We start from the raw sequence: 12,500 nt of genomic DNA on the forward strand, positions 1-12,500 counted from the left end.
TCAGCGGCTCCGCGGAGCCCTCAGCCGCCGCCGTCGCCGCCCGCGGGAGCCGCGACCATGAACCCCCAGTGCGCCCGCTGCGGGAAAGTCGTGTATCCCACGGAGAAAGTCAACTGCCTGGATAAGGTGAGCGGGGAGGGGGGGGCGCGGGGCTGCACCTGCTCCCTTCCAGAAGTTTTGGCACCGGGCGTGGCGAGACGGGAGCCGGTCGCCGTGGCGGGACGCGCCGGGCGCGCGAACGGAGAACGCCCTCCCGGGGGGTCAGGCACCACGCCGGGCCACCGGGCTGCCGGGCCCCGGGGGGGGGGGGCTGGGCACTTAGGGGCAGGAGGAGGGGGGGACATCTCGGCCACTCTGCCCGACGCATCCTGGCCCTACCGACTCCCCCCACCCCCGCAGTGCTCGCACCCCCTCACCCCTGCGCCCCGCGTCTCCCGTGGAGGCGGGGTGGGGAGGCAGAGGAATCCGTGTGTCGCGGGGCGGCCGCTGCGGCACTGCCGGGAATAATCCTTCCTTCTACCCCCTCCACCGCCCCACCGCGAGACACGGCCACGCGCGCGTCCGATCCACTCCGCCGGGAAACGCCAGAGGAAGTGGCTTGCGCCGGGTGGCTCCCACGCTGGCCTTGCAGGGTGTGGGTGAAATGGAACTGTGGACGGATCCGGGCGCAATCGCAAGAACCAGCCCCGGGCCAAGGCTTGGTTAGAGCGGTGGTCTGGACACAGCCGCCCGGGTCAGGCAGGGGGGCTGGGTGGCCAGGGGAGCTGCCTTCCATAGACCACCTCCTCCTCCCCCCGCCGTGGCCTGACCCCCGCGTTCCCAGAGGTCCCGCACACCGCGCGTCCGCCCTGAGCTTTGAACCAGAATCCTTGTAGTTGAGATGCCACTTGGTCCTGGGCCCCAGGTCTCCATTCCTTAGCCGAGCCCACAGGTCCTTTATTTTGGGAGGGGGGATGATCTAGAAGAGCAATATGGACAGAGCCCCCAGGAGGGTTTTTTTCCCCTTCATTGTGAGTCCGTAGCTGCGATGGGATTCATTTCCAAGTCAACTTTAACAGCCGCCTGTTCTGTTTATTGAGTGGGATGCAGGCAGTTGCGTGCAGGATGCTGCCCTACAGCAGTTTCTCTGGTGTTTGCGAAGGTGGGCACGGCGGTGTACTTAAACATGATCTTCCTTCTCCCGTATCCCGGGTACGATGTTTAAATTATTTATTATTATTTTTTTTCAGTATTGGCATAAAGGATGTTTCCATTGCGAGGTCTGCAAGATGGCTCTGAACATGAAGAACTACAAAGGCTATGAGAAGAAGCCCTATTGTAATGCGTGAGTATCGTCGGCGGGCTGTGCCAGGTGTGGCTCAGCATGGGAACATGGAAGCCAGCAGACCGGCCTGTGGTGAACACTTGACTTCCTGTGTCACCCAGGTGTGCCGGTGGCCAATTACCTGGTTATGCCACACAAGCTGGGGCCAAGTACTTTGTGGAAGGTCACTGCATTTGTGTTTTGCTAATGCAGGCTAATTTGTGTGTGTGTGTGTTTGCTACCAGGTTAGGTCTGTAACTCACTCTCTCCTTCCCTCCCTCCCGCCCTCCTTCTCCTTCCTTCCTCCCTCCCTCCCTCCCTCCCTCCCTCCCTCCCTTCCTTCCTTCCTTCCTTCTTTCCTTCCTGAGGTTCACAGCATTGCAGAGTTGGGATATTTCTTAGAAGCTGCAGAACGTCCCCACTAAGAGAATGTGTGGGCTCTGATCTGCATGTCAGGTAGATTTCCATTTTAATCATGTGTCAATTTCCATTTTAATCATAGGAGGTTGCCATCTTGCAAATTTATACATGAATCTAGTTGCTAAGGGAAGGGAGTCATGCTGGCTTGAGCTCACAGGAGGCTACTCCTGGCATCCTGAGGCTTAAACAGGGAAGCAAATGATTGAGACATGGGTGTTCCTAACTGGTTTAGTAGTATGTCTGTTGTGGTGGACTTTTTGTAGGGTCATTCCAGTTATATGAGTAGTAGGAGGAATTAAAAGTAGTGGTTCTTTCTTTGGCTTTCCTGAAGGCATGCTACTAGCCTGTAATAGCTTGTCTGACCTTACCAAGGGTCAGCCTACATTCAAGTGACTTAATGTTTACAACAGTCTTATCAGTGATGAAGGTGAGCTCCAACAGTTAAAGAGAGTGAAGCACTGAAGAGCCTCAGGATGAGGCTCAGATCATGTCTTGAGGCTCTAAGTCGGTCCACATTGGCTGGGGGCTACCTTGCTGCCACAGGCCTGTGTTTCTCCACTTCTTTGAGCATCTCTTCTACCATATAATATGTTCAGGGCTGAGCTCTTGGAACTGATGGTTGACCTTTCCTCCTCCCAGTTTCCCTGTAGGTCTGGCTTGGGTCTGCTTGGGGGGGGGGGGCAGCCAAGAGACCTTTGGACCTGTGACCTCTTGGCTGGAAAATTGCCAGAGCTTCCTCTTCCCCAGAGTGTTTAAAATAGCTTCCTGGTAAGGGCCTCTGGGAGAATGGAGAATGAAGGCTTCATGGGGGCCGCTGGGAGATGGAAGAATGAAGGAAGGCTGGTGTCTTCTCAGACAGCAGAGTTTTGGGTAACCAAATATGACATGCTCATACCTCGCTGGATAAAGACCCTCACAAAATGTGTCGGTTGGAGAATTAAGTTTTGCTTTTGTCCCCTTATAAACCCTCAAGGCCTAGTTGGCTGCTCAGAGGTAGACCAGCAACTTGCCAAGAACTCATAAAATGGAGCTTGAAGTCCAGCGATATTCCCCAACTAGTTTTCAAGCCTTCAGGCCATGCCTCTTTTTGGGAAAATGTGAAGCAAAAGTGAGGTTTTGGTGCCATAATGGTCTTTTGCTTCCTTTGTGGAGATGTGTAAGTGACTGGCTATAGATCAAAGGAGTGGCAGTAAAGGGAAGAGAAGGGCTGACCACCTAGAAACAAGTTACTTGTTCTTTGGTTAAAGGACAGTGAACCAGTCTTCTCATAGCTGTTTCAACTAGCAGCTTGAGTCCACAGCAGGAGTCTTTACAGCTCCACTCCCTGGAGTTTAATCCAAATGCCAACAATGCCTTTGGGTGGCCCTGGTGAGAGAAGAGAAAAGCAAAAGAAAGAAAGAGAGAAAAGGAGGAGGAAATGACAGAACAGAGGTGGGGAAATGGAGACTTGAATGAGAGAGAAAAAGAAATGACAAATGACAGAAGAGAGGCATGGATGGGGAGGTGTTAATTACATTGGGCCACTTGAAAATGCAGTGCTTTCTACTTAGTTTTAGACGGGTTCATTAAAGAAAAATATTAAACTATTGGGTGTGTTGGCTCCTGCCTGTAGTCCGGCATGGGACGCTGAGGCAGGAGCATCTTGAATTTAAGGTAAGTCTAGACTACATAGCAAATTCCTGTCTCACGAAGACAGTAAAGGAACATGAGGCTGTAGAATGTGGTCCATTACTAGATGAGGAAGGACGGTTTTGCACTCTGACTTCACAGGGAAGCAGTGCCCACAAATCTTGAAGTTTAGATCTCAAAGCAAAAAGGCTACTTAATTACTGACAGGAATGGGGGTTGACCTTAGGACTTTGCTCTTGCTAGCTTGATGCTCTACACTTGAACCATGTCTGTAGCCTTGCTGTTGGCTGGGTATTATGAAGATTGAGGTCTTGAATCTTGATCCTCCAGATCTCAGTCTACTGAATCAATGGGATTATAGGCACCAATCACTGGCACCCTGCCCTAAAGGCTATTTTATATAGGCTATACCCTGTTTTATAGGTAGTTACATAGATCTGGATCTTAGTCTTAATACCTTAATTCCAAACCAAATGTTTACAAATGTCCTCTCTAATGTTTCTTAATGATTGTAGTACTTTATTAGTAACTAATTCAAAATTTCAAGGTAGCATCTTTTTTTTTAAATATTGAACTGCTAGTTCAATTTATTGAGCAGATAAAGGGAAAATAGATAAGAGTCAATTTTTAGTGTGTGAATGAGAGAATTTATTATTTAAAAATTTTTTTTCACTTAGCTTTAAGTTCATGTATACTATTTCCAGAAAATGAAGCCTGGTAAGTCACAGGTTCTGGTTTTGGTGAGGGTCCCAGACTGGAAGGCATCAGTTGGCCTCAGCCCTTAGGGCATGTGCTACCATGTAATCTGGCCCATATGATGACCCTCTGGAGATCTGATGCCTCTGCTCTAATTCAGGTGGTATGTGTCAATCAGCTGTTCCCTGGGGTCATGGCTAAAAGGTCAGCCATATTTCTTTGGGTCAGTGGTGGAAAATGACTTCTCTAATGTATATAGCTTCCAGAAAATGAAACATTCACTGTCCATGTAAAGCAATATTTTATCTGTACCTCTGTTTCATTAGGTAATACACATATGCACAAATGGAAATGACTGGTCTTCTTCCTCTTATTATTTTTTATTATGAAAATTGTGCACATTAAAAATAGTCCACAGGAGAAATACAATCATCTTTTAGTATCATAAGAAATTTGTTGTGCAACTCCCCTGCCACCAACAACAAAAATCTGTGGATATTCAAATCCCTTATTAAAAAATGGTGTGTTATTTGCATATGGGTTACATATACTTCAAATCATCTTTAGGTTGTTTATAATACTTAATGCAATGGAAATGCTATGTCAACAGTTGTTATACTGTATTATTTATGGAATAGTGGCAAGGGAAAAATTCTATACATGTTTACCACAGTTATAGTTTTTCTAATTTTATTTTATTTTATTTTTTTGTGTGTATGCTGGTACTGGGGCTTGAATTTAGGGCCTGGGCACTGCCCCCCAGAGCTTTCTGGCTCAAGGTTGGTGCTATACAACTTGAGCCACAGTTCCACTTCTGATTTTTGGTGTTTAATTGGAGATAAGGGTCTCATTGTCTTTCCTTTCTGGACTGGCTTTGGACTGTGATTCTAAGATCTCAGCTTCCTGAGGAGCTAGGATTACAGGCTTGAGTCACCAGTGTGCTACTTTTCTAATACTTTCGATCTGTGATAGTTGAATGTACAGATTTGAAACCTAGAGATAAGGAGGATCAGCTTTACAATGAGCATCAGTATAATATTCTGGAGATTCAGCTTTTATTAGCATTTTCCATGTTTGCTTTGTACTTTTATCTATCTAATTATATGGCCATTTTTTTTAAAAAGTAAAACATTGTTGGGCCATTTGTCAGTTTCATATGACATTTCATCCTAAAAATGCCAGTATGTCCTAAGACTCAGGACATTTTCTTTTTTTTTTTTTTTGGGTCCGGTCGTGGGGCCTGAACTCTGGGCCTGGGCGCTGTCCCTCAGCTCTTCAGCTCAAGGCTAGTGTTCTACCACTTGAGCCACAGCGCCACTTCCGGCTTTTTTCTTTTTGCTTACATGGTGCTGAAGAATTGAACCCAGGGCCTCGGGCATGCAAGGCAAGCGCTCTACCACTGAGCCACCTTCCCAGCCCCGACTCAGGACATTTTCTTAAGAATCTCAAGGCAATTAAGACAAGTAACAAAATTTTTATTATAATGTCTATTCCCTATCTATATTTCCCCCATTGTACTATGTCTTTTAGAGCCAGGGTCTAATAAAATTCTTACTTTAACATTTGTTCTTAAGAAAATGTTACGGTTAGTAAAGATTCAGTATCACCCATTCAATTTCTCTTGACTTACACAATCTCCCAGTCTTCAGGAGGAATGCTTAAGTAGAATTTCTTGTGAAAATAACATGCATAATTAACTTAAGAACCTTTAAAATAAACATTAGGAATCTGTTTAAGAAGTTGAAAGCAGGAACATAGACGTTTAGAATTATTTTAAGAAAATAAAAGCTGTGTATTTTAATGCCCGAGGGCATTTTAAAAAAATGGAATGAAGTAGCAAGTATTTCTTTGGTTTAGCTATGTTGCTTATTTAGATTCTCATGTGTTTAGAGAAGAAACAAGTGTTCTGTTTGATTTCACATGAAGGGGATATGTATAAAATGCACTTTACATGATATTTAAATTTTGATCTTTTGATAGAATGATCAAAGTATAGTGTATATTAGATGTAAGAGGGAGCAAAATACACGTTGAATTCCTCACACAGCAGTGCATGTTATTAAAATATTTAAAAACAAGCCCGTCTACTTGAATATGTGCCATGTTTTTAGCCTTTATGTTTCATAAGCAGGCTGTGGATTTCTTAGCACATTCAGGATTTTTTTCACCTGAGAACTTGCAAAACAAAGAGAGAACTAAGCAACTTTCTTATTTCCAAGACAGGCTGAGAAAATAACATTAGATGATTAAACAACAACAGCAACAAACTCCAACAACTGGAAAACCTAGCCTGTGTTTATGAATGAATTTTACATGCTGAGCAAAATTATAAACATTTTTCTACCCCCACGTGCCACATACAGAAGATAAACCCCTGGGCTATTTGTCAAATAAATTATTTAATATATTGTGTGAAAATGTCAAAAATCACATTTGTGATGTGTTTGTTAATTTAAAAAGGTATTAGTTTATAGAATTTTCCGGGAGCTTTTAGTTCTGAGAAGTAGCCTTGCTACTTCTGGAGAGGCCAGGTAATGATTCAGGAGTTTAATGTGCCTTGTCAATCATTTCCCCAAATCACTGCTGCAGAAAAATGTTCAGTTTGAACATTTGTCCTGACCTATTCCCATTTAATGTATCTTGGATCCATGTCAAGTATATCTTTTATTATGGAGCTTAAAAGAATACAATTATCTGTGCTCAGTATGTTTAGTCATCCTTCCAAATAAGATTGCCTATCACTGAAGACTCTCACTTATCATGAATTTGGAAGATGTTTAAAAATGAAACAGCAAAACCTGTGTGTTGCATCTACCTCTTCCCTGGCTGTGTTAGTAATCCCCATTGTGAATATTCAAGGATGCTGAGCTGGGTACTGTTCATTATCAGCTGCCAGAATGGTCTGCCAGCCTATCTTGAAGGTGGCTATCTAGGCCAAGGCTTCGCTGTCTCTCACTTACCATTTCTCTGCCGGTCACTCTTGTTAGTGCTTTCCACCGCGCCACTCCCCCCCCCCCCCCCCCCTTCCTGAAGTTATCAGAGGACAGGGAAGGAAAGGCAATGAAGTGTAAACCTGAGAGTTTCTCCATCACCTGTTTCCCTTAGCTCTATTTGGGCCTCCAGAATTCAATTTTTTTTTTTTTGGTCAGTTGTGGAGCCTGAATTCTGGGCCTGGGCACTGTCCCTCAGCTCTTCAGCTCAAGGCTAGTGCTCTACTACATGAGCCACAGCACCACTTCTGGCTTTTTCTGCTTATGTGGTGCTGAGGAATCAAACCCAGGGCCTCATGCATACCACTGAGCCACCTTCCCAGCCCCAAAATTTGATTCTTTAACACTCCAAGGACTTGAGTTATCTCCGGGGGATTTATGAAATTCTTGCTTTTAAATTAGCTGTGATGCCTGTAATCGTAGCTACTTAGGAGGCTGAGATCTGAAGGTTGCAGAATGAAGCCAGTCCAGGCAGCAAAGTCTGTGTGAGACTCTTCAATTAATCACAGAAAAAAAAGGCTATAACTGTGACACAAAAGCTCAGGGGTAGTACCAGAGCCCTGAGTTCAAGCCCTAAGACTGGTGTATGTGTGTGTGTGTGTGTGTCTGTGTGTGTGTGTGTGTGCACGTGCACACACACACACACACACACACACACACTATTAGCTATGATTACTTAACCTTGCATGAAGTATGGCATGTTGTAGTTGGTACTTTGAAGTGTGACTGGCTCCATCTTCTCCTGATTATCTGTAAAATGGGAATGGTAAGGCCAGATTCACACAGAAGTGGGAGGATTAATAATACCATGCACGGGAAAGGTGGGGCCCAGTCCTGGCAAGTAGCAGATGTTTAGTAGACAATGGTGCTCTTGTTTCTGTCGTTTGTGACAGGCAAAGAAGTGTGGGAAGGAGATGAGAAAGTATATCTAATGAACAATAGGTTGGTTTTGTTTTGTTTGGGGGGAGCTAGAGATCACACTTAGAGCTTCAAGCGTGCTTGGCAAGTGCCATTGATCTACCATTGATCATCCGCTATACCAGTTTTCACACTGTGGATTGCCACTTGTTAGAGGCTTGTAACTAGGATTCATAGGAAGAACAGAGAAAAAAATAGGAAGCAAAGAGAAAACACCAGTGTGCATTGGAGTAGTAGAAAAGGGGGTTCTTTTGGGAAACTTTCTTTCGCAGTGGTTTGGCCAGATGTTGGGTCATGATTTGTTGGAAGATGAGGTTTGAAAATTGAGAAAGTATAGTTTAGTTCCATATTCTTCAAGTGCTGTACATCAGAGAGCACTGGGAATCACCTGCATGTACAGTGCCCTGCACTGTATCCAGTGACTCCTGAAACTACTATTTTTTCCACTCAGCCAGCTCCAACCACACCCATTTCTTCTCCTAGACCAGCCAGCACAGCCAATGATCCCACCAGCTGTAACCATGTACTTCCCTGTCTGTAGACTCCCCCCGAAGGGTGAGGGAAGGTGCTTGTCTTGTTCACTGGTTGTCCTAGCATTTAGGAGATACTCATTTAGCGTTAGCTGTCTCCATGGCTGCATACCATGCTAGCACCTGAGTGTGATCTCTGTTCTTAACTCCAAGTCAGGATGAGGTCAATGTGAGATCCTCTGGAGAGATAAACAGAAGCAAGACGATTGAGGGAAACTTGATTGAGGTTAGGCTTTGGGGACAGTGGAAAGTGGTCTAATAAACCAGGTTTCACCAAGTATGAACACCAGGGGATAGGATATGCAAGCTAATTCCAATCCATAATGATTGTGGTGGCATTAAACATACCTTGCCTAGAGGCTCAGTTTCAACTCTATCTTCCTAAAAAGTGTTCTTTATTAACACTCCTTCTTTCTTCTTAGTTTAATAATGTTCTGTAAAATGGGAAACTGTTTTCTTCCTAAGAGCAATTCTGTAAAGATTAAATGGGGGAAATGTTCATAAGCACATTAAATGACACAGATTAGGTACCCAAATGTCAGTCCACTTCCTTATAATAACCAATTGAAAGTTGTTGTCTCATATTTGTCCCTGAAAGAATAAAGTGTTATAACTGACAGCTTCTATGGAACGATATTGCATTATGTGGGAGTGCTAGTTAGCATACATCAGAATAGGCCTTACTCAAGTCCTCAGTTGCCTTATTACATTACATCTTCGCTCCTTCATATAGTACTTGAATTAAGGGATGAGTTTTTCTATAACTGCGTGCCATATTGTACATATGTGAGATGTTTTGTGGTTGGACTGGCAACAAAATCTGATGTATTTTATTATGCTTTGAAGTCATGATGTAGGGGACTGTATTCACGCATCCAGCTCTGTTCCATTTGAAAATGTCCACAAAAGGTGCCTATGACACACAGTTTCTGTCTCTTTAGGATGATGGCTCTATTATGGAAGGATGTCAGATTAGAAAAGATTTTGAGATGAAGCATAGCATATATTCCTGAATCACTGTGAAATACAAGGGTAATGTAAGATACAGATGTGTGTGCTTAAAGGTACATTGATTATGTGTCAAGAGCCTGTGGAATAGCACATACATTTTGGTGTGTATTCTTTAAGTGTTTTCAGATGAGTGCTTTACAGAGTGTTTCCTGGGTAGGTCAGGGAGCTAGAGAAACATAGTCCATTCCTCCCCTCTGCATGGCATCAACCCCCTGCCCCTTAGACCATTTCAGAGGGAAAAGAAGTTGAATTATTTTTCTTTTCCTCTTTGCTCCTGGTGTACACTTAGCCTTGGCTACACAGGCTTTTAACAGTTCAAGAAGTGGGACCTTGAGTAATATTTATGAGCTGAGTACCCAGCACATTTCAGAGACTAAGTAAAAAGCATTATTATTGATTTCTTCTATGCTCAGGTTTGCTGCTGGAATCCAACAAAGTCCCGATAACAAATCAAATAGCTTTGCAGCCTCTTTTGTCGAACCTAGATAGAGAAGGAGTCGTGAAAGGGATGGGTTTGAATGGCAGTGATTATCTATTGCAGTAGTTGAAGCCCAGGATTAATTTAGCTTTGCGTTTTCTTAGTGGAGTTCTGGGGGGAGGGAGTGGTCTCCTGTTTAGCCTCTGTGGTCCTACCTCTTTTGAATGATTCCCGTGGAATTCTAGAAAGAGCTTCCAGATGATCAGTTCTGTGTGTGCATTCTTGAGTCATACCAATTGCTAGTTAGAACCGTGGTGTAACGGACCTGTGGTCAGTTAAGCTTCTGCTTCAGCTCTGCAGTCTCAAAAGCCATTTAGACAAAAATCTTTGAGTAGCTTCCTGGAAGCTCCTTATCCATTAAAGGCAAGTACAAACCAAATGCTGAGAACTTGGAGCATTAAGGTGGCTGTGTCTAGCCAAGAGTCTACAGATCTGGGATGTAGAAGGAGAGTTAAACAGTTGTCTGTCGATAATGTTTAAATGTTACCTTAAATGTTACTTCATTGTCCATAAATTAATTAATCAAGAGAACAAATTCCACCAAATTTAAGCAATACATAAGAATAATAACTTTAATAAATGCACACATCAGTTCAGAAGGGAGTATCTTATATATATATATATATGTAAGCTATATAAGACATATATAAGATATATGATACACATGCACACATATACTGTGTGTGTGTGTCCTGAGGCTTGAACTCAGGGACTGGGAGCTTTTCCTGAGCTTTTTTGCTCAACTGTGGCTTGAACCACAGTTCCACTTCAGTTTTTTTGGTGGTTAATTGGAGATAAGAGTATCTCAGACTTTTCTGCTCGGGTTGGCTTTGAACTATCAGCCTTAGATCTCACCGTCCTTAGTAGCTAGAATTGTAGGCATGAGTCTCTAGTACGCAGCTATATAGATATATTTCTGATGGTCAGAATAATCTGTATCATTCTCTCCTGACTATACTTCCCACAATCCACCCAGGCTACTGAGGCGCCTTCATCTTTGACATCTGTGTCTTTCTGCCTCTTATCCCCATCCTCATGTACTCATTCATCTGCCTTTACCTTGGTTACGGCTCTGTTAGCATGTTTGGCCAGTGACCTTACAATTGTCCCTTGACTGATCTCTCTCTGTTCCATTCTTTGTCTTTTTGACTATCTTCCCAGTCATCACAGTTACCTTTCAAACTATAGCTCAGGTCACATTATTCCCCACAGAACACCTTTGATGACTCTCCATTGCCTGTGGAAAACACCAAATTGGGTTTCTGTCTGACAGATAGGAGTTACTTTTCAATTTTTTTTCCCCATATGCCCTCTTCCTCTCCAGCTGCTCTGGGCTGCTGATTCTGAAGCTCTTACCAAGTTTCTTAACTGAAGTCTCTGTATCCTCACCTAGACCATGGACATACTAATAAACTCTACCTCACAGGATTAATAATTCATTAGAATAACCAAATAATAAGCCCAGCAGAAGTTCAGATAGTTATTATAATTGTCAGTTTTAACTAAACACAGTGATCAGACCTTTTACTCCAGCTAACCATGTGCCTTTCTGCGTACGAGGAACTTTCAGCCTTAAGGCCTTTGTGGAGGTATTCTCACTTCAGTATTGGACAAATTGGTGCATTCATTGTCATTTTTACATCACTTATAAGAACATTTGCCTGTGTATCGTTGTATTTGTCTGTCCATTTGAGGGTTTTTCCCTGAGACTGGACCATGGCTGTTCTCAGGCTGGGGTTGAAGGTCAGTTAGGGACAGATCAGAGATCTGCTTCTTCAAGGGATTCTGCAAAACCACACTGATGGTTACCACCTGGAGTTGGCCTCAGTTCCAACTTGGGAGCACAGTGCCCATTTGTTCAGACGTTCCTTCTCAGGCCCCTGACACCTCTGACCAAATGCCACAACTTGGAGACTTTTTACAATCTTCTCAGAGATGATAATTAGCTTGGGTGATTCATAGAACTCAGGAAAATGCTGAACTTTAGAATAGTGTTTTGTGAGCCAAATGAGGAGATCACTGGGGAAAGTCTGAGAGAGCCCTGGTTTCCCTCTTTGCTCCATGAGTTCAGTACAATTTACCTTTCCAACACACTTGATATGTTTACCAGCCAGGAATCTCTACCTAGCTTTGGTGTCCAGGATGTTGATTGCAGTTTCATTTCATAGACATAGTTGTTTGGCTCATTGGCTGTGTGATTGTTATAGCTCCATCCCTCTCCTATCCCTGAAGAAGGTCAGTTGATATTCCCCCTCCCACCCCAAAGTCTCAACTAGAGCACATGGTTGGTCTTTCTGGAGTGGCCAGCTCTGATCTTGTGCCATCTTGACTGCCTATACTCAGGTATGGTCCCTAGAGCTCATAAATTACAAAGAAAAATTCCAGTTATTTGGAAAATTCCAAGTATTTAGAGATCCTTTCTTAGGAACTAGATATCAAAGCCAATCAAGTTCATTATTATACTACAGGATGTCCCACCTGTCTGCATCAAATGTCCTATTTGTTCATCTCAGGAACCTTCCGAT

The 12,500-nt window shown here is 43.7% G+C and overlaps 1 protein-coding gene across 1 annotated transcript in view; it reads left to right on the forward strand.

Moving 5' to 3' along the window:
* Positions 1–57: 57 nt before the first annotated feature.
* Nebl (nebulette) overlaps positions 58–12,500 on the forward strand; it is a 319,353-nt gene continuing 306,910 nt past the window's right edge. Inside the window, exons 1-2 of the mRNA XM_013014764.1 lie at positions 58–126; positions 1,230–1,324. Coding sequence (XP_012870218.1) covers positions 58–126; positions 1,230–1,324 — 164 coding nt within the window. The remainder of the gene's footprint in view (positions 127–1,229; positions 1,325–12,500) is intronic.

This window comes from Dipodomys ordii, unplaced genomic scaffold (assembly GCF_000151885.1).
Source record: "Dipodomys ordii isolate 6190 unplaced genomic scaffold, Dord_2.0 Scaffold24, whole genome shotgun sequence".
In the NCBI taxonomy this organism is placed as follows: Eukaryota; Metazoa; Chordata; class Mammalia; order Rodentia; family Heteromyidae; genus Dipodomys; species Dipodomys ordii.